We start from the raw sequence: 21,348 nt of genomic DNA on the forward strand, positions 1-21,348 counted from the left end.
CCGCCGCCGCCGCCGCCCCGCGGCCCCCCGCCACCGGCAGCTCGGCGGTCCCGAGGCGCTCGGCGCCCAACGCGAAAGCCGGCTGCGTTCGTAACCCCGTGCTAGACGACCGGCACCGGTCAAATATTTATACGAGGTTGGCAAGCGAGTGGAATAAAGGTTTATTTAACGGAGCCGGCGAGTGGCCACGGCTCAGGTCGCCACCGCCGAAGCTGTGCCAAAGCCCCAGGGGAGAGGGACGGAGCCGGGTTGAGGTTTCCAAGGCGGCGCAAGAGCTTGAAAAGCGCCTTTCCTTGGGGGGGGGGGGAAAAGGGAGACGCAGAGATTCGGGCAGGGAAAGACAGTTCCAGGGTTCTCCCCAGCCCTTCCCGTTGGGAACCGCTGCCCTTCGCCAGCYGGCCGCCGCGGGCAAGCGAGGCCCCGGGTTTCCAATGTCCTTCCCGGAGCTGCCCGTGGCCAGGCGCACACGGGAAGCGCCGGCTGGGCGTTCGCAAGCGATGTGGCTTAAACCGCGGGCGGAAAAGCTTTGGGGAAAAAGCAAAAAGCCGGATGCTGGAGACAGTATCCTCCTAGAGCGGTTGCACGATGAGCCGTAAGGAGCAGCTGCTGCTCGCGGGTTGCTGGCAGGCACCCACGGGTGCTCGGTTTGCACCCAGCTCCTCGCTGGGTGCACGGGCCCGGCCGCAGGGTGGGAAGGTTGCAGGACTGGCCGCTCCTGAAGCCCAAACGGTGGCCGGCACACGGAGAGGGCCCCCACGGACCCCTCTGCACCCCACAGCAGCCAAGGGAAGGGCCCCAAGAGCTTCATGGGCTCCCAGCTCCACGTCCCTCGGTGCTGGTGTCCCTCCGCAGCCTTCACCAGCTCTCCGCTTTGGGGGGGGGGTGTCCTTTTGCAGAGGGCTTTCCCCCAGCGAGGGGAGAGCGCAGGAGGGGTGGTTTAAGCCAGCAGAAGCTTCGAATGGGCTCYGTTTCCCCAAGAGACGCCTCGAGGCTCACCTGAGCCGTAAGGAGCATCCCATCGCGTGTGACCTCCCCTCCAGCCCCAACGCAGGTGGCCTCCGGCCTCCTCGGCACGGTGGCAGGACAAGGGAAGGGACGTCGATTCTTGCATAGGTGATATGGGACTCAGCTCGCAGCCCCGGACCCCCAGCCTGGGCAAGGAGATCCAGCAGCTCTGCTGGGACAGATGTGGTGGCTCCTGGATCTTCTGTGAGGCCACAGAGGTCCAGGCCAAGGCGGGCAAAGTCCCCTGGGTCCATTGGGAGCTGGGTGTGGAGGAAGGGGCTCTCCAAGCCATGCGGTGCTCGCTCCTGTGGACACGGAGGCCTTGGGAAGAGGCCAGCGATGTGCCATGGGGCACGAGTGCTCAAGGTGTGCAGAGGGACGAGGATGTATGGTGCCCACAGCCCTTCGCCTTTGCCGCCAGCTTTGGAAACCTTTGGCTTGGAAGTCAAGAACATCTCGGAGCAATGGAAACTGCCTTTACAGAAGCAGCTCACATGACCTGGGGCCAGAGAAGACCTGCAAAGGCTGCACAGTCACGCGGTGGTACCGGCRTGACTCTCCAGCCACCACCAGCCTTCTCCGGCCACCAGCAATGGGGGGACAGGCAGCTGGTTAGAAGAGATGGTTAGAAAAGACCACACGATGGTCCTTCCCCACTGTGGGCATGCRGCCTAGACGTCCCAAGCAACCACGGTAGTTCCTGGAGGAGCCACCTCCCGATTTTGTGGCAGGGCTGTTTTTCGCATGATTTGCGTGTGGGAGCCACGCTCTTCCCAGGCATTTCTGTCAAAGATGACGACTTCATCCCGACAGTTCATCTTTACGGGACACAGGGTTTCCACCAAAGGAAAGAGGTTGCTGTAGCACAAGAGCACGAGCCTGGTGGAAGAGGCACTGGAGCAGCTCAACAGGCTTCACCCCCGGGTGAAGAGGACGATCACATGTTGCAGGGAACCGTTCGCGTGCGTATCATTTTTGATGGTTTGGAAAACAGGCCTGGAGAGAAAAGCAGACGCAGCAGCGGCGACGGAGGGTCCCCCGATGCCCAGAGCACCCATCATGCAGCCCTGGCCTCTCGGGGAGCGGTGAAGGAGAAAGACTCCAGGAGTTAGAGCAGAACTGGGTGCATCCAAGACGTGCTCCACAGGCAGCGAGGAGCCGAGTCCCCACGACCTTCAGGAGTTGCTGCTTCTCAGTTCAGCACTCATCCTGTCGAGCAGAGAGGGTTCGAGTCTCCGAGGCTGGGGAGGAGAAGGGACAAGGCATCGCTTGCACAAATAGCCCTTAGTAATAAGTATCAACTTGCTCCCGAGCCCGCAGGGAGGGACGGCGCCATCCTCCCTCTCAAGGCACCTGCGGCAGAGCTGGGCTGGGAAGGACCGAGTTTAACGGAGGAGGCAGCAAACGGAGACGGCCGAGCACAGGGACAGAGCGCAGCCGGGTGCCTCCTCCAAGAGGCCTCGGGTCCCGAGCCCTCCAGGCACGCAGAAGAGCGCTTCAGCCCTGCCACGGCGTCCTGCCGCTCCCGTCCCGGTTCTCCACCAAGTCTGCGCCGAGCCGTTGGGTGCGGTTTGTGATGAACCACCAAGCTCATTTCCTGGGGCAGGATTTGCCCTGTTGTGTGCAGACAAAAACCCGGCACACTAAGCAACTACCTCTGCCAACCCAGCTTCTTGTTGAGAAGAGTCACGGTCCGGGGACCAGGAGGTGGCCTTCAGCAGATGAGTGCATTAGTGTCAGTTTGGAACAGGAAAGATTTAAAATATATATAATATATACTTTTATTATTCACCCGTTAACTCCATTATATGCCAATCATGAGCTAGTTTCTGCAGTTACATTCCCTTGATCACGTCTTTACGAGGATGCAATTAAATCAAAACAAAGGAGACCACCGACGCCACCGGGGGAGTCGTGGCCAGCATTGTGTGATACAATCGTTAAAATCAGTCGATGTTTGTGTAGCTGGTTCAGTTCCACTTCTCCACACGCGGGTCCGGCTTCGGCGGAAGCGGCGAGGGCAGCATCTCTCCTGGGCGCAGCTCCTCAGCGGCGCTGCGCTCTCCTCGTAGGGCTTGCTTACTGCAACACCAGTCCTACCTGGGAGAGCCAACGGAGACGGCAGGTGAAGAAGTGCCCGAGTGCAAGTGTCCTCTGCCCCAGACCCAAAGCTGGACAGACGCAGCTCTCCGTACCTCCTGAAAGGCCTCAGCAAGCTTGTCTGCGTGTATTCACCCACCGGTTCTAGGACCTTTGAGACCAACAGTCCAGGAGAGCCCTGCACAGCCCTTTTCCGGCTAAACAAGCAAGCTGTGCAGCTGAACAGGCGCACGGGTCCTGCCAGCTGGGATCTGGGTAGGTGGCCAAGGCTTAGGGTCTTCCTAGCTGCTCTACAACTCTTGCCTGCATGACCAACTCAGATGGTCTGCAAGACAGAGGACAGCGCAGAGCAGTACCTCTGCTTTGGGGCTCGGGACAGAAATTGCTTCCTGACAGCCTGGTTCCATGACAAGTCCTGCTGTAGGGAATCAGCCCTTCTGGGGGCTCTTTGGCCACTGTGTGATGGGACGTGCTGGTGGCTGCTCCCAGGGATCTGCCCGGAAGCGCAGAGACGGGCTCAGACCCTCCGCAGGGCACAGCGGGAGAGCAGCTCCCAGCACCAGGCATGCAAAGCCATCAGCCCTTTCAGCGAGGGGAGGAGCTGGATAAACCTCCCAGCGACCCTCTAGAGACTTTTTTTTTTAAAGGACTGAAAGGTTTCAAAAGTGTTGATTGGTGGCACCGTGCCCTGCAGGTGCTGCGGGACTGGGTGCTGCAGGGACAGCACCCCAAATACCACAGCTGGAGAAAGCCACAGCAATAAGTAATTACATGCTAATCAGCCTTGTTGGACCTCACACCTCTAGCTGCCTTCCTGCAGGATTCTCTCACTTTCCCGATAGCAGACACAGACCTGGCTTCACAAGTCCTGCGAGGGGAATCAAAGTCTAGTTGCATTAATTAGTTGTTTTGATCTAGCTTGGACACACCGTAGATCCACCGTGCAGCGCTGCCGAGCGGGATGGCTTGCGGTTCTCAAGCCGCGCCAAGACGGCTGTGAACTGGATGGATGCTGAACTGCAGCATCTCCAAGGTGGAGCCACGGTAGCCACAGGGCAACTGGATACTGCCTAYGATGGCCCAGGGCAGGCATCTACCCAAGGTCTCTACAGGGATGGATAGAAGCAACTGCAAGTGCTCGGAGCAGCTAGGTGGGGAGTGAGCTGCTGGCCTTGGGGACGATGTGGCACCCCAGCGATCCCACGGCTCAGCCCCTCCACACACACTAGGAGTGACCAGGCTGCCAGAGCATCCCTGTATCATGGGTTCCTGCTCAACAGTGACCCAACAGCTCTCAAAGCACGTCTGCTCTCTCTAGAGGAGCTCCTGTCCATCTTGTCCCACCGGGACATGCCAAGACCCTGAAGACAGACTGACACACACGCAGAGGTGACACCCAGGCCCTGTGCAGGCTCACAGGGCACAGCAATCATCTCCTAGCTAAGGATGAGCGACTGCTGCATCCATTGGTGTTACATCCATTACCCCTGCAACCCTTCGCCTCTTCACAGATGACTATTAATTCCCCCGGGGCTCCACTCTGTATCTTGCTTTATATCAGTGCACATGCACGTGAGGTTAAGGACTCCTGAACCACTCTGGTCCCACACTGGTCCAAGTGTAAAATGAGTCTGGGGAGATTAATCGGTGAGAACTTCTCCCCAAGGACTCCCTCTGTGCAGGCACACCAGGTGCTGGTGGTGTCACTAGATTCACCCGTCACCATGTGTGACACTACACTGGACAGCAGCCGGCCTGGGAACGCAGAGGTGGGTGTGAGGGCAGATCCTCGCTCTAACACGGCAAGGACACGTCAGTCTGCTGGTCCATAGGTGGGATCCCGAGCCAGGGGCCCCATGAGGCGAAAAGGCAGTGCCAGACACCGGCAGCCTGTCCATCCCCACAGCCCTCAGTGAGGCAAGATCCCTGCCCACGCGCTGGCCAGGCTGAAGGACCAGCAATGGACTAACCTTCTCTGGTGCCATGCTGGGACACTTCCAATTGTACAGGTAATACTGCAGGTTCCCGTCCCCAATCCCAAACTTCAGCTTCTCCAGGAAGGTTTTGTTTTCCATGAGATCCAGTGCATTGAACACGTCGAATCCTTTCTGCACAGGCAAGAAACAAGGCCATCAGCTCCTCTAGCCATGGGCTGCTCTCCTCTGTGGGCACTGCCTGCCTCCCTCTCCTGCCCAGCTTCACACACGCAGAAGAGTGGAGCGAGGGTGCTGGGGAAGAACTGAGCACTGCTGCACCCGCTCTCAATTTAAGTGCTACGGACAGCGAGGCAATACCTTTTGCTGTAAGAAATGGGCAGACATTGGCAGGTGGGTTCTTAAAGGGTTCAGGCTACTGTTCCTTCCCTCTCTTGGGTTGCAGACCCTTCAGGATTTGGGTTTGTACCACCCTGGGTATGAGGTACAAAGCCCTGCCCCAAGGCCGGCCCTCCCCGCAAGTCCAAGGGTAGCCAGGAGGAAGGAGATGCCTGCGGTGAGCTGCCCAGCACCCAAGGGTGTCGCTCCGGCCCTGCTCCCAACCTGCCTGGCCCTGCCCGCACTCACCGACTTGGCGAGTATGAGAGCATCGCTCATGAGGTCGATGAGAGGCGTCTTGGTGTGAACGTTGTAGAAGGAGTAAGCAGCTTTCAGACTCTTGTGAGTCGCGTGGTTCATGATGGTGGAGGGCAGTGTGTAGAAGCTCAGGAAGTCTGTCACCTCCCCAGGGGCGCTCTGAAAGCCAAGAGTGACACCTCTGTGACACAGCAACACGTCAGAGCCAGGCAATGCCTGCTTCGAACTTCAGAGGTGCTTTGTCAGTCTGAGTGGGCACGTGCCACCAAGGGCGCCCGGCAGGCAGACTCGTGGCAGCCCAGGACAGAGAGGCACCACCCTCCAGCAGCTCAAACCTCCAGCCCTGGAAGAGGATCTTTGTGCTCTCACTGCTCAGGGCAACAACCTCTCTGATCTCTCCTGCAGAGAACGGACCAGCTCACTTCACACTCTTCCGGCGGTGGGAGAAGCCCAGGAAAACACACCCTGCCCTCTCACCTCTACCACAAAGGTGTCGATGATGTTCTCCTGAGGTAAGAACCAGTGCTCCACCTCCTCTCGGCTCATGACGGGCGTCAGGTGGAACTGCTTCAGGTATTCGGTCAAGAGCTTGTGCACTGCAGAAATATCTTTATGCTCCATTGGCCGCAAGCCAGGAGTCTTGGGAGTCTACAGAAAACAGAACAAATTGTTTGCGTTGTTTGCAAGGGTGCTTTTACCCTTCCCAAGGACTACCCTTCCTCCTCAGCAGCCTCAGACAAGTCGCATGGGGATGTTCTCTGCTTCGATCGGCCCATTTTCAATCCCGCAGTCCCTGCCAAGCACTCTCCTCCCGGCCCTGCTTGTCTGGAAGAAGGATGTGATGGGCTGTGACACCAATGCAGAGATCGCAGAGCAGCACAGTGGGTCCCAGAGCCTCATGTGCTGGGTCAAGTCACATTGGAAAAGGCCTCCTAGTCATTAATGACATAAGGTTTCTGCTTCCTCCCAGGTCTCTGCTCCCGAGCGCAGTGGGGCCAGGCTGGGAGAGGTGCCCCAGGCACAGCAGGATACTGCAAGGGAAGAGGTGGCGAGAGCACCACCCGGGTCTTGTCCGACTGTTTTTTATTTCCAGTATGACTCAATTTCTAGTCTAGGGTTGGGCTCACCCAGCAGAGCCTACTCAAGTCGCACAAATTGTTTCTTGATCTGGGTTTCTGCACAAAAAAATCGATGGCTACAATCAGCAACTGCGGCTATTGCTGACAGGGGAGGCAGAAGACACAGAGCCGTGTGCTGCTCAGCTCTAAACCAACGCTCACCAAACGAAACAACCAGCTCTGACCGACAGAAGGAGGCAAACAAGGTCAGGGAAGGTGGTGGCAATTTTTATGCTCTGTTTTTCTTTTCTCCTATAGCCAGCTGGGGAACTTCCTCCAGCAGGACAACTGCAGTGACAGAACTGATCGGTTTGACTGAGGAATGAGGGACTAACCCAATTCAAGGTCACTTCGGGGCTGTGTTTGGACAGATGAAGGCTGTCACATCTGTATTCTCATTCTACCAGGAGAACAGGATATGACTCACCATGAAACAAAAGATCACAGGGATCTCTAGCTGCAAAACTTTGCCCTTAAAATACAGGTACCCAGGCAAAATAAATAAGGATTAAATAAAGCACAATGGCTTGACAGAGCCATTTATCATATGAAACACAAACCCCAGTTCTCCAGGCAAAAGACGGACTCAGCTGAGATATTTGTGTGTCTGATGTTGAGTCCCATCCCTTGCTCAGCTAGGAGCAATTCCTGAGCTTCGCCTCCGTAGCTTGCAGCCCTGGCTGGTACCCACCTCTGGCAGCCGATAAAGCTTCATGGTACGTTGCATAGTCATGTTCCTGCTCAGGTGGGAAAATTTGACTTCGATGAGTTTCCGAGGATTCAGGGACCGGTGCCAGTACCTGCAGAAACACACTCGCTGTGGGAGACTTGTTCTTGGACAGCGGGAAGGTTGCGAGAGCAGGAGGTTCTCGTAGCGGCCATGAGAGGGCAAGCGAGAACATCACGCCAGCTAGCGAAGAGGCTCTCACCGGCCAGGAGCTCCCACAGAGAAAAACAAGGGCAGCCTCAACTGCATGTGCTGCAGAAAGTCTTCTGTCTCATGATAAATGAGCAGCTTAAGCAAAGCTACTGGACTTAATCCCCGAAGGACAGCGTGGGGAAGAGAAACCTGGGCTGAAATTGGTCTGTCTTGCCCCAGGGAATCCCACACCTGCAAGCACAGCCATCCAAGTGCTTTGCCGCAAGCCATGGAGGGGATCCTGGTAGGGGAAGGTCTGCAGAGGTCTCCCCCAGTCCTAAGTGTTTCAGAGCACTGGAGTCACTTACCTGCAAGTCCCCACAGGCTTTGGCAGCACCACTCCCGCAGTGTAAACAGCCTGAAAGATCCCCTCCAGATGAACCCGCCGTGTGATCTCACGGATCAGAACCGGAGCCACTCGTTTGGAGCGTAACTTTTTGTGGACACACAGGAAATTTATCTCCACCATCTTCTTCTCTCTTAGGAAAGAAACGATGCGCAGGATGAGACCTGATTGTCCTGACCACGGAGATTGGTCTGATGTCTGGGCAATTTACTTCCAGCCCCCGCAAGAGACAGAGGAGTCAAATTCCCAGGGAAGGCCACGGGTTGAGGTCCAGGGGCCTGACACACTGGTGCTTTGGAGGACTCTCCCCTGAGCTGTTATCCAACAGTTTTCCAAGAAAATATGGTCTCCACTGGCATCCAGCCCTGGAGGATTAGAGCCAGAGCTCTAAGCAGACCTCGCTCACTGAGGAAAACAGCCTCCTCAGTTAACTGCAAGATATCCCTGCATAGAACTTCACTGCCCACCTTAAATATCCTCCACCTTCTCCTCCAAGCAGCAAAGCATCTCCACGACTGCATGGCGCAGGTCTGGTTCAGTCAGTCAGTGAGGGCAATGTGGTCAGACCCCTCCCGAGTGCTGCTGGGAAGCGCCGCCCACCATCAAGGGGCAGGAGAAGAAACTCAACAGAGCAGCACTTACGTGTCATAGATGTGGATAGTGGCTGGAATCGCGCTGATAAATCCAACCAGCTTCTTGCTGGAGACAACTCTGACACCACAGTGCCACTGGGGCAACCAGCCCGGAGGACGCAGTGCCCTGGAGAACAGACATGCTTCGTTAGTCATATCCCATCAAAGGTGCCCTGTGCACCTCCTTCTGCCTCCAGGCTCCCCACCCTGTCCTGGGACACTCTGTGTCACGTTCCAGGCCACCCAAGACACCTGTGGAGTCGCAGGCAGGAGGACAGGAGGGCAACTGTGAAGTTACAGGGCAGAACCGTTCGGGTCCAGGGGAATTCCTGCACTCTGTGGCCAAGGCCAGTTTTCACTTGCAACCCAGGAGGAAATCTGTGTTCTCGATTCGTAAACGCCCTGAAGAAACAGCAGCTCAGCTGCAATAGATCTCCAAGTATTATTGCTGGCAACAGTACTTGGCAGCCGTCTTCTTTCTATAACTCTAGGACAGTGGGAAGCTCCTCAGCTACCAGAATTTTTGAAACCACTCAAGGGATCAAAACAAAGAGGAAAAATCCAGCTTTAGGTTCCAATATCTCAAAGAAGCCTGAAGCAGGCAGGACTGGGTGAGAGAGGTCTCTTGCAGAGCACCTGGGACACACAGTTCCTGGACACATGTAGAGGGTGACACATGAGGAAGCAAGATTTTGGAAAAAAGTGAGAAGAGGTAGGTAAAGGCAGCTTCAGTGCTATCACTGGAGCTGCCAGCATCCAACACGCTCTGCTCCGTGGTCATGGTGCCACTCACCACAGCAGGAACTCAGGAGAGTAATCGAACCGGAACATGTTGTCATCGTCTTCCACGTAGTTCTCGTTCAGAAGCGTGTACAGCTCTTTCAGCTACAGCAGGAGAGATCAAGCAGGTCAAGAGAGTTATTCAGCAGTCACACCCCTCAGCTGCCCTGAAACACGACCCAGAACACTCTTTCTGTGAGGCCGCAGCAACAGGAGCCATGTGCAGCCATGTCCCTGCAACTGGCACGTCCCCCTTCTCCTTGCTGCTGGCTCTGGGCTCCTGAACGGGTGCTGCTACAGAGCAGGGTAAGCAGCAGGACACAGAGATACTCCTGCTACCCCCAGGTCATCTCTCAGGGAGATGGGTCATGATTTGAGTGTCTTCGTACAGAAAAACTTCATCCCTACACTTCAGGAACATGGAAAAACATTCCCGTCCGTCCATCCCCCATGAAGAAACCAATCAAAGCTGGCCAACATGGAACAGATGGGAGGCGAGTGCCTGTTTTGGGGGAAATCAGACCCACCTAACTAAGGAGATGGCGAGATCACTGAGCTGGAGTCTTGCTCACAACGGTGGAGGACACATTCCAGTCACCAGACATCTTCAGCAGTCCAAGCACTGCACTGCCAACCATGCAACAGAGACACCCTCCCAACTGGTGTGTGCCAAGCTGCCCAGACTCACCACGCCTCTATCTCCAAGGTCCAGGGCATCCCAGGTGAAGCCCTGGGGCAAGGTGTATGGCTCCTGACGGATATTGTCTTTGTCTGGTTCTACGGGACCGTGGGTGTTCACCACTTCTCCTGCAAGAGAGAGCAGGGAGCCATGAAGACGCTCTCTGCTGTTTGAGGCCAGGTCCCCACGACGCCTCGGGTGGCCTCACTTGACAGCCTTTCTCACCCCAGGTCCACAGCCTGAGCAATCAGGGGTCACTCACCCACCCGGCGTGGGACGCGCCATGTGTTCAACACCACAGCACGGGGCAAAGAATCAAAACTGCTCTTTCAAGGGTAATGGCAGAAACCGGGGAGCGGAGAGGAACAGACTGAACTGATCAGAGCTTCAAGGCCAGAGCTACACCCTCCATGTCCATAAGCAGTACCTCAGGCCTCCTAGCTCCTGCCTGCCCGCTTTCTCTCCCTGTGGCAGAGGAGCTCTATACGGAGCTGTAAATGCTCCCTGTGCACACGTGCTGATGATCCTTCATGTTTGCCGTTCACAGACTGAGAGAGCCTGACTTTTCATAGCAGATCAGGACTTCAGATCTCAAAGCGGCCACAGGAGCACGGCCTTCCCCATCGCCACAGCCCCAGCATCGGCCAGCACTTTCCCATGATCTGCTCCACCATCCCCGAAGCCTCAGATGGTGGCTCTCTCCCTGCCAGCTCCGGGCCCTGCCATCTGGCAAGCATCAGGATTTCCTTCCCAGTGCGTCTAAATAAGAGCTGCAGTGAACAAGACAACTTTTGTTTAAAAACATTGACTCCTGAAGCACTCGATTCAGCCAAGAGATGTTGGTTAAAGCACCGGCTTTCTCAGGGATGTCAACACAGCTCTGTAAACAGCGGCATCGCTTGAGCGCTGCCAAGAGAAGCACACCACACTGATTAGGAATTCCCTTAAAAAGGAGTTGAAAAGAGGTTTCCAGGCAATGGGGAGGTGAATAAACTCAAAACAAGAACTCCCCCCCATCACACCCGAGCTAGGATATGTTCCAGGAACGCTCATCCACGGCGGTGCCCTCTGTTTTGAGCAGGTGCTGAACAACCCTGAAACCTGTCCCCAAAATCCCACAGCACTTCTGTTACCAGACCCTAAATAGCCTCATGCAGGTAACGCTGCGTGCCACAGAGGGCTTTTGACCAAGCACCGAGGGAGATGGTGGGATCTAGCGAGGAGCCGGAAACCAGAGTGCAGAGTGCAGTCAGCAATTTGGTGTATGGAGGATAGGGCCATTTTGTGCCTCTTCTTCCCCGTCTTCCACCTTCCAGGGCTTACTGAAGCAGATATGATGTTTTTACTGTCGGAATCCTCTGGTGAAAAGTGCAAACACAAGGTCAGACTTTGCAGCCTCACGTAACCCTGTGCCTGGGGTATCTCACAAAGATTTTCCCAGCACAAGCGCAAAGAGGGGCCAAAGCCGAGACTACCATTTCCAGCAAACAGTCCTTTGAGATCAAGTAAAGCCTCAGATTGGTGTTGACAACATGCAAAGAGAATCACAGACATGGTGTTTGCAGCAAGAGGGATTGGACACAACCTCAAAGAAAGAAGTTACTGAGGAGCAGCCAATTTTCAGTCATAACAAGCTTTGGGTAAATCTAAAAACTATGGGCTTGGACTCATTCTCCAGCTCTCCTGAGGTCTGCATGGAGTTTGCTGGGAGATGCCAGGGCAGAGAGACGAAGCAAAGCAATCCCAGACAAGATGGGAGCGTGCGGGGATTTGCTCCCATTAGCTCAGGAGTGACGGCCTTCCAGCGAGGCGGCTCTGCAGCAGGGCACCCCTCTCTGGACACCCCTCTGCCTTTCAGATGTGCTCAGCTGCCAAGAGCTTCTGCCACGCCGAGAAACACCTCGCTACCGATGGCAAATCACTTTGACGCAGACGGAAAGAATCAAGTGCAAGCTGGAGAAAGGACTGGAGCAAGTACTAGAGATGGGAAGCACAGTCTAGCTGTTTGCACGGGGGAAAAAGGAGAAGAAGAGAGGGATTTCCCAACTTTAGACAGGTGCAGCACCTTGGAGGCGCAGATATTTGGGACATCCGTGCCTCCCCTCTCCCTGCTGGCTCAGACGCAGTGCCTGCCCTGGATGGGGGCTGCTGTGAGCCCACCAAGTGAACGATGTGGAGGCTCAGCACGTGGACTGGCTTTGCCGAGTGGCTCTGCTCGCAGGCTGGGCCTGTCTCAGTGATGTTCTGCCCCACAACAGTCCAGGGCTTACCCTGAGCTACCTTCCCCACCAAGGACCCTTTGCTGCCAAGCTTCAGCCCCCAGGAAAGGAGCTAGCTGGATCACTTCAGGTCCCGGGGACTCGGCAAGAAGGCTGGCAGTGTCCCACAGGAAACTTAGCCACAAATAGCTGGGAAGGCCCAACTGAAGGGCAAAAGACTGACATTAAGGGATCTTAAATCGAGGAGCCATCAAATCTGATGCTTGAAGTGGCTGCTTGTCCTTCTCAATCCCCACAGCCCTCCTGCAGCATGGATGGCAGGCTGGTCCATGGTCTGTCACTGACTGGTGGATAAGTGTCACTGATGCTTTCATAGCTCAGGCACGACAGCAGCGCGAGGCCGTCTAGGGCTTGTTCGTTGGCCGGAAACCCTCACAGCTCCAGTAAGGGCTTCTTTGGACAGGCTGAGGAGCACAAGAGTTGTACCCAGGAGCATGCGGCTACAGCAAAACGGCAACAGACTGTACATACCTAGCTTGGGCACTGGCTGCGTGTCCCAGAACTGGTAGCTCCGCTTGCTGGCTTCCTCCATGGTTTTGGCAGGTCCCTGACCTACAGAGAAGAGCTCGATGGCTTTTTGAATCTCCTGGATCCTCTCAGCCGGTAAAGAGTTCACCTGAGTGCAGAGAAGGGGGGTAAAAGTGAGTGACCTGAGCTACGAGCTCTATTTCAGCTCCCTGGAAGGGCAAACAGGAACTCGCCCTTCCTTGGGGCGCTGCCAGGGAGGAGAAAGCAGGGAAGAGATTCCCTTTCCAGCTTGGATCCTCTCATAACCCTCTGTGAGATGGATAAGCCCTTTTTCTAGCCACCTGCTACATGCTTAGACTTGTTTTTAAGGCACTCCCGGGTCAAAGGGGTGGAAGATCAAGCACCACAAGATGCCTTAAGCTTCAGTTAAAGGGAAGATGGTGTGAGCACAAAAAGCAAAGCTCCCTGCCTCACCCTCAGGAACGTCCACGCAGGGACGCCCCGAGTCAACCCACCCCCAGCGTTTGCCCTTTTTGCGGTGGCGTTTCTCTTGCACTACTTCAGCCTCATCCGCCTAAGCTGGATCAAAGCAGTATCCGCAAAGGGCAACTTTGAGACGAGGCGCTGGGCAGCGCCAACAAGGGCGGCAGGCAGCAAGGCTCTTCCTCCTCCTCCTCCTCCTCCCCGCGCAGACCTCGCGGGGTCAGCAGCTCTGCCGTGAATTCACAGCCCCAGCTCGTCACTGATTAAAGGCGAAGAGAGTTTGAAACACTCCGAAAGCGCTAATTTAATGCTCTGCACCGTCAGAAGGACAACGCATTAGAAATTATTTGGATAGGAACTGGGAGTTGGACAGAAAACAGCTTAGGCCAATGTATAGACCGTTGTCTCGCCCTGCCACAGGTTTGGAGGGAGGACAAGGGCTCCGTGGACCAGGAGGGACAGGCAAGAGCGATCGAGGTCTGTGTGTTGTGACAGAGATGATGTGCAGGGAGCAATTACTCACCATTTCTTATAAACACGGGAATCGGGGTTCAAACCAGGTTTAAAACAAACACAACACCTTGTTTAATGATGCCCGACACCTTGTCGCAACGAGATCCAAAGCGTTGGAACATCATAGAGGCAAGATGTGCAAAGGGTTCGTAACCGGCTCAGGTAAGCGTACGGTTCAGAGCAGCCTCCAGGTCCAGAGGGGCCAAAAGAGCCGATTGCCGGTGCCGAGAGGGTGCCACCAGGCCGGGGACAAACCGCACATGTCCCCCACTCGCACTCATCCCTAAGCATCGGCTGCTAGTCAGGAGCAGACAAAGCAGAAGGGGGCGAGACGGACCCTGCTCTGACCCTCCCGTTGTTCTCACGCTAACCAAAAATCGACAACATCAGATGTCGTCCAAGAAGTAGGAAAAAGCATTCGTTGTATTCGATGGGGGCAGGAGGGGAAGCTGGCAGGCGGCAGCCGGGCTCCGCCGCACAGAGCGCGGCAATCCCCTGCCATCTCCGCTCAAGGAGGCAGCTGGTTTCTGGGAAGAATAACTCAGCGGCGCCAGTCTGAACCTTTCACCGCGGCGCTGTAACTGGCTTTGACACCCAATAAAGGATCGCATTTATCCCCAAGCGCTCCACAAATACCTCCCGCAGCAATGGGAATTCCCATGCACGGAGCCAGGCCAGGAAATTAGTCTAAATCTCGGACTTTTGAGCAGCCAAGTGCTTCAAAACGACAGCAGGTAGCATCAGGACGGGGAGACCCTTTGCTGGCCGCATCAGAGAGGTTGAGGACAGGGCTCGCCGTCCTGCGGGGCCGCGCGAAGGGGTCGGGTACCTTTCCTGGCTGGTCCTGAGGCTGGTCAGGTTGATCCCCTCCTTTCTCTTTCTTCCGTTTCGGTTTCTTTTTCTTCTTTTTGGCTCCGCTGTCGTTCGCTGGACTCAAGCCACTAAGGAACAAAGGAAACATCATTGGAGCCTTTTTTCTGAGGACATTTACACAGTCCCTGTAGCTCCATAAAGAAAATAAAAGCTCCCTGTCCTGAGCCAGACTGAGCCTSTAGGAGCGGGAATACGCCGTGCACCAGGGGTGCAGCCAAGTGTGCTTTTCCCGGGATCCTTCCAAGCCCGGCTCTCGCCGGCGGGACTCGCCAGACATCTCCCACGCGCAAACATCTCCCGCCCCGCAGGTTTGCTCAGCCGCCCCGCTCCGCACCGCGCGAGGCCTTCGGCCCAACAGACTCGCCGGCAGCAGCTGCCGGCAGGAAAACGCTGTCTCCTCTCCGTTTCGAGGTGTTGCTACAAGCGGGAACACAGGCGCAAGCTAGCTCTTCCCACCGCAGAGGCGACCGTCTAAGGAGACGGGGGGCTGTTGCAGCCGCACCGCCGGACTGAATGCGACGTCGAGACGAAACACGGGAGAGGCGCCCGCCGCGAGCACGTCGCGTAGGATCGAGGAGCGGCCGGGCTGAGCTCTCCGACCCGGCTGYGTGGAGGGAGCGGCTGCTTTCCGCCAACCTTTCCCGATGCTCGCCGACTCCACGGAGGCTTTTGCGGCCCCAAATTCACCTGCAAACCCTAAAGAGAAGCAAGGGGCCTCCCGCAGCAGCGTCACTCGCRTCTGCTCCATCTCTGCCCACCTTCGTTTTGCTATTTGTTTTTATTTTCTCCTATGTTTTTCGCAGGGGACAACCTGCCTTAACGGGGGGAAGGYGCAGACCTAGGGAAGCAACGGATACGGAAAACCCCGGATAAGAACCGCCATCTCCACCGACCGGTTCACACGCAGCGCCTAGAGTCGCCGAGAGCTGCCCGCAGCGTCAGCGGGCACCGTCTCCCCCACGAAATTGGGTCCCCTCCTGCCCGGCGGATCCAGTTGCCGCATCCAGCTGGGCTCCCACCCCTGCACCCTGCTCCCAGGGCGCTTCGAAACCCATCCGGGTCGGCTCGCCACRGCCAAACGCGGCACAAACCGCAGGTTCAAAGCGTCCGGCGTTAGGCTAAACGTGTCCTGCCGCCTCTTCTCCCCCCAGATCTTAATCCAGCTCCTTCTGCACCGGCTTAACGAGTTTACCAAATAGGAGATACTGAGGAGCAGGGTGGAGCAGAGAAAGGGAAGAAGAGACACGCTGGGAAGTATGTTGGAGCAGCACCCAGCGATTTATGGCAGCAAGGGCAGGAAAAGGAGAGCACCAGGAAGGGAGCGAGGCTGAACGAAACCTGGAGAGAGCAGCAAGCGAGGTTTTAAAATAGGGGGAAAGCGGCCCGAGGCATTATTTTGCTGATAAAACAGCGAGAGCCGGACGCAGAGCCGTCTCCCGGCGGTGAAACGGGTGCAGCTCTGCTCGGCCGCACGGACGCTCGCAGCGTTTGCGGCGGAGAAACCCGTCGCGCCCGGGCGGCCGTCGCTGCAGCGAAGCGGCTTCGAAGGCACTGCGGCGCCATTGAGTGCCGGGTCTCAGAAAAGGTGTTTTTACCGATTAAAAGCTAAAGCTGAGATTTTGCAGAGAGCGTTTCACTCGGGAAAAGGTTCCTATTACGAGCGCGTGGGTTTTCCGAGCCCGATCGCTCCCCGCGTGCCTCTAACGCCGACCTGCCTGGCAAGTCCACGCTTTGTCTTCCTAATCGCACCAGCGTCCTACCTCCTCCTCCTCCGACGGAGCGAGCGAGCCGTAAGCCGATTAGACCCACGTGGAAAAAAAAATAATCAGGCCTAACGACACCGCGAACGCTTCCCGGCGCCCAGCGGATTTCATCCCGGCTCCGGCAGCTCGTTCGTTCGCGCAGAAGCTACCGAGGCGGCGCGTGAAAGCTGCCGCTGGTGGCATCGTCCGCCCCAAAGGCGACGGAAAGCGTTCGCTCGCGAGCGCGGGGAGCAACTCYGCGAGCCGCCGCGCAAAAAGGGACCTCGAGCAGCCGCCTGCCTGCGCTCCGAGAGGGTTTGAAACGCTCAATCAGAGAAAGGAGCGGCTGCGGAGCGGCACCTCCGCAGGGCTCGGCATCGGGAGGCGCCGCAGGCCCCGAGGCGCTGCGGATCGGTCCCGCGATGGCAAAGGGCTTCACCTTCGCCCCAGTGAAACGCGGCGGCCGACACGACAGCGAAAGCAATTACGGCAAAGCGGCGCCGACACGACTATCAGTTTTAGTGACAAACGCATGACAAGTTGTCTTGTGTTTTTTTTTTAAATCCGTCGCGGCAGGGCACCGGCGAGACCTCGGAGGAGCGCGAAAGCCGCTCGCGGCTCCCCCCTGCCAGCAGCCGCCCTGCTCGCTCTCGGCGGGGCCGCGCGAGCGCTGCCCACCGTCTCCTCCAGCCGTCGGCACCTCTGGACGCGCCGGGCGCGCGGCAACATCTCCTGCGACGAGGCAGCGGGATGGGTTTTCCCCCATCACCTGGGCCGTCGCGCTAATCCTTCCACCCTCGCGCCCTGCTCAAGCCCGCTTGCCCGCGGCTGGGTATTCGGGCGGCATCGGTTTGCTTCACCAAGCGGAGCCGCCGAGTCTGAACTTCCCGCGGAGATCGGCGCCGCCGGCATCGCTTTGCCGAGGGCTCTCGGGTTCGAACGGCGAGGAGATCCTCCTCGATCGAGGAGCCAAACCATCRGGACCTGGAAGGAATCGGAGTAGAATAAAGACCAGCCAGGTTTGCCCGGCCACGGGGAAGGCGCCACCGCGGCTGGGAAACGAAAACCAAAMCCAGCAGATGAGCAGCAAAGGGAACGTAAGAGCGTTTCGGGTCCTTCGTGCTTCGCCAGAGTCCTAGGGAACCAAAGCCGGCCTCAGCGACAGTCACAGATGCTATTTTAAAGACGACGTATAACACCGCCGTCCGCCCCTTTGCGCCTCCGGCACCTGAAGCTCCGCAAACCAACCGCAACACATCCCGAGACGGAATCGCGACGGTCCAAAACGCCGGTTAACGTAGCTGCAGCCCTTCCCAGCTGCGCGTRCAGCTTTTTCCCCCTCCTCGTACCTCCTTTTCAGCCCGAGCCGCTTTGACAGATAAAGCGGGTGGAGAAGGGCACGTTCGCTGCCTGACGAGAAACATCTCGCGCGAACTTTCCAGGCGCCCGCAGGATCTCAACGGACTTTTTCCCAGCGCCGACACGGCTCGAAGAGCCTCGCTCGGTAACAACGCTGGTTAGCTGGGAAATCATTTCCTGGGAAATGAATCTCCGCTATCGTTTCCGTTACCTTTTAGTGCTCCGGATGCATAGCAGCAGCATCCGTCTTCTTCGAATGAGCAGCATCGTGGGCGCACGGTGGTTAGAGCCAAAGGAGTGGAAACTACTTTTGCATTTTATATCTATATCTATATATATAAATATCGAGTTGAAATGGCGCTCGCAGGTGGTCCRAGGCGCAAAACAGCCCGAGAGCGAAAGACGGCAAACGGTAGCAAACCCCCCTTTGGTTATTCCTCAAAAACCAAACTGGAAACGCAGGTTTAGACAGCGCAGTCAGAAGTTTGCACGGACGCGGATCAGCTCCTTCCTCGCGGAGCCGCTCTTTCTCGTCGGAAAGATGTCAAACGAGAGACGGTAAATATCCGCTCCGTATTTAGATGCTGGGAAATCCTCCCGGCAAACCTGCGGCTAATTGGGCGTCACACTCACATCGGTAATCTTATTAGGCTCCGGGGGGGATAGGAGAATCAAGCAGAAACGGAGGCTCTCCAGATGGCAGATCACACATCACGAAGCAGAGAGCCAAAGCGCCAGCGCGTTTGGATCCTCCGTCTCACCACGGTCCCTCGCTGCCCGTAAACCAACCAGTCTCTTCCCTCCGGCGTGATCAATCCGCTACCTAAATAATTCTTCCAGGGATAACTGGAAGAGGAACGGCCAAAACGTTTGCGGCAAGGAGCAGCCAAGGGGGAGCGAGTTACGCCAAGAAACGCTTTACGTGCTGCCTCCGTATTCCGGGAGCCCGTAAATGAAGCGGAGATTTCTTACCTGGAGGAAACACCCCCCATCCCTGCTCATACAAAGAAAAAAATCAAGACAACTATTACGCTGCAGTTCTCCCTTGGGATATAAACTCGGACAACTGCACCAGAGAGCAGCGCAGCCACTTCCCCGTGTCAACTTACGGCCAAGGCGGAGGAAACTCAATTCCTCTTTCCTGTCCTTAAAAGGAAAGGAAGTATAGCTATTGCTAAGTAATATTTTTATTTATTTATTATTATTTTTTAAACCTCAGAGCCAAGATCCRAGGACTCTTAACACGGACCGGGCGCAGAGAGGCGAACGCCGAGCGCCGCTCCGCAAACCCAGCTGGCAAACGGCAGCGTTGCCAAAGGACTTCCCTCCGGCCCGTTCTGCCATGGGCAACGTTCTGCCTCAAGACCCCAAAACCCACAATATTCCTTCCTGCCTGGTCTTTCCTCTCCTGAGCAGATCTCCGACGACGAGGTTTTGTGGGGGATGGTGAAACTGCAGGAGAGCCCAGAAGTCTTCGCGGCCTGCGTTCGCTCTCGCTGCGTCCATCAACCACGTCTAACAGCCGTTTCTAACTCTATTTCCCAGTAAATCTGAATCGCGAGCTCTGCAAGCGTATTTGTTAAAGGACATTTCCCAGGCCGACCTCTTAGCTTGTTTATCCTCCGGCGCTAACCCTGGCAGAGGCAGGCAACCGTATTTTACCCCGTTAGGATTCACGTGCTCATAGAAAGCCCGACATCCGCACTAAGATGCTAAGAGCGCTCAAGAACACACCTTTTCCTGGTAAAGAGCAGTCTGAACAGCCGGGCTGGGAAATAACAGCTAGAAAAGCTTATACAATAATCGTGATTAAGCACCGTGTCTTCTCTCCGCTTGGATCTGCTTTCTGCAAACCTAATCATGTCAGAGGGAAAGAAAAGAAAAATCTTCCCGAGCACGGCTAAACCTATTAAACCGAGACACGGTGCCACACCCGGGAGGCAAATAAAATATAAACGCGCATCTGCGCTGTCATAAAAAAAAGCTTCTGTAATATTTCTTGCGTGACCTTTTATTACCTTTGGTTACCGGACAGGCGAACTCGCCTACAGAAAAGCTGCTGACGCAGGGGGAAAAGCTCTGCAGCTCCCGGTCTCCCCTTCGCAGAGCCAGGTAACCGTGTGCCGGGGCACCGGAGGGGCGGGAGGAAAAGGTGGGAGACGTTCGGGAGCGTTTACTGTCAGCGCAAAACGTAGATGTAGGAGAAAAAGGGGGGCGAATCCTCTGCTGTCAGCCACAGGCATCGCTAGGCGGCTTTGCACCTTATTTCGGGCAACGAAGACAGCGGGTAACGTGGGCGCCGGGTTAGGGACATTAGAGCTTTCCCACCTCACCACCAATCTGCCCTGCTGACTCCCCACGTCAAGCGTTTCGCCGTCGCACGCTTTGGCCRGCTTCCTCTGCGAGCGGCTCTGCTCGAATAGCAAAGCCGGCTCCGCTGAGGCTTGCGAACCCCTCGGCGATACCGACGGCAATTAAGGAACAGGCGGCAAAACCTAGTTTTTAAGATGGCTTAGGYCAGCGCAAACCGGCGTACGTCGGGGCAGCAGCCTGAGCCCCCGGTGGCAGCTCTTTTTGCCGAGCGGGGGCCTGCGCGGCTGTGCTCCTGACCGAAGGCGCGAGGCCGAAAAGCCAGTTCTCGGGATGCAAGTGGCACCGAGGTGGCGGGATCAGCCAAGCTAGAGGCACCGTAGCCAACAAGCCCTAACAGGGCGCTTTTGCGAGCGATACCACAGTGCCGGGGAGCTTGGAAGGGTGTCCAGGGCTGGTGCAYGGGGCATCCGGGACGTTGCACCCGAGTGCAAGGGCAGGACGTGCCACCGACCCGGCTCATTGCTGCAAAAAGGCACGTTGTGGCCCTTTTCTTGCAGTGACCCCGTGCTCCCTCAGCAGCCGAGCTGTTGCACCGTGACTGCTGCTCTCCAAACCCTTCCAAGAGCAACTGAGAAGTGCAAGAGGTCGCCAGGGGCGATGGGGCACCGGACCCGCTCCGGGAGAGCGTCGCCGGGCACACGGCACGCAGGCCATGTGGGCCCCCGTCCCCCATCCACGTCGCGGACAGGCCCGACCCTGCTTAGCTTCAGGACACGCTCCCGCAACAGGAGTGAATGGGTGCCAGGGGGCCCGCCCCCACAAGATTGACAAGGAGCTCGGCCAGCCGCAGCGCGGAATGCTATCTGGCGGCCAATCAGGACGCGCGCGGGGCGGGGCTCCGCTCACTTCCCAGCCGCTGCCCTGCTCAATGGGCCTGGCAGCCGCGGCGGCGGGCGGCCCCGGGGCTCCGCTCACCCCCGGTTGGAGCCGTGCTCTGCCTCGTTCTCACAGTCGCTGCAGTGCTCGTGGTCATTCTCCTCCGCGGACGGCCGCTGAGGCCTCGGCGGTGGCCGCCTCACTGCTGTCTCACTGTCGTCCGCCATCTTGAAACGGGGCCTCGGAGGCTGCCGCACCCCCGCAACAAAGCGCGCCACGATTGGGTGGCGGGT

The 21,348-nt window shown here is 56.9% G+C and overlaps 1 protein-coding gene across 1 annotated transcript; it reads right to left on the minus strand.

Annotated features, from left to right (window-relative positions):
- Positions 1–2,761: 2,761 nt before the first annotated feature.
- On the minus strand, positions 2,762–21,318 carry NMT1 (N-myristoyltransferase 1). Its single transcript, XM_026076209.1, has 12 exons — positions 21,155–21,318; positions 14,722–14,833; positions 12,900–13,044; positions 10,159–10,277; positions 9,484–9,575; positions 8,701–8,817; positions 8,021–8,191; positions 7,485–7,593; positions 6,153–6,323; positions 5,667–5,834; positions 5,076–5,213; positions 2,762–3,105 (listed from the first exon to the last, which is right to left on the minus strand). The coding sequence occupies exons 1-12, from the start codon at positions 21,280–21,282 to the stop codon at positions 3,085–3,087; spliced, it is 1,491 nt and encodes a 496-aa protein (XP_025931994.1). The 5' UTR covers positions 21,283–21,318; the 3' UTR covers positions 2,762–3,084.
- Positions 21,319–21,348: the final 30 nt, after the last annotated feature.

Source organism: Apteryx rowi, unplaced genomic scaffold (genome assembly GCF_003343035.1).
Source record: "Apteryx rowi isolate R43461 unplaced genomic scaffold, aptRow1 scaffold_428, whole genome shotgun sequence".
Lineage (NCBI taxonomy): Eukaryota > Metazoa > Chordata > Aves > Apterygiformes > Apterygidae > Apteryx > Apteryx rowi.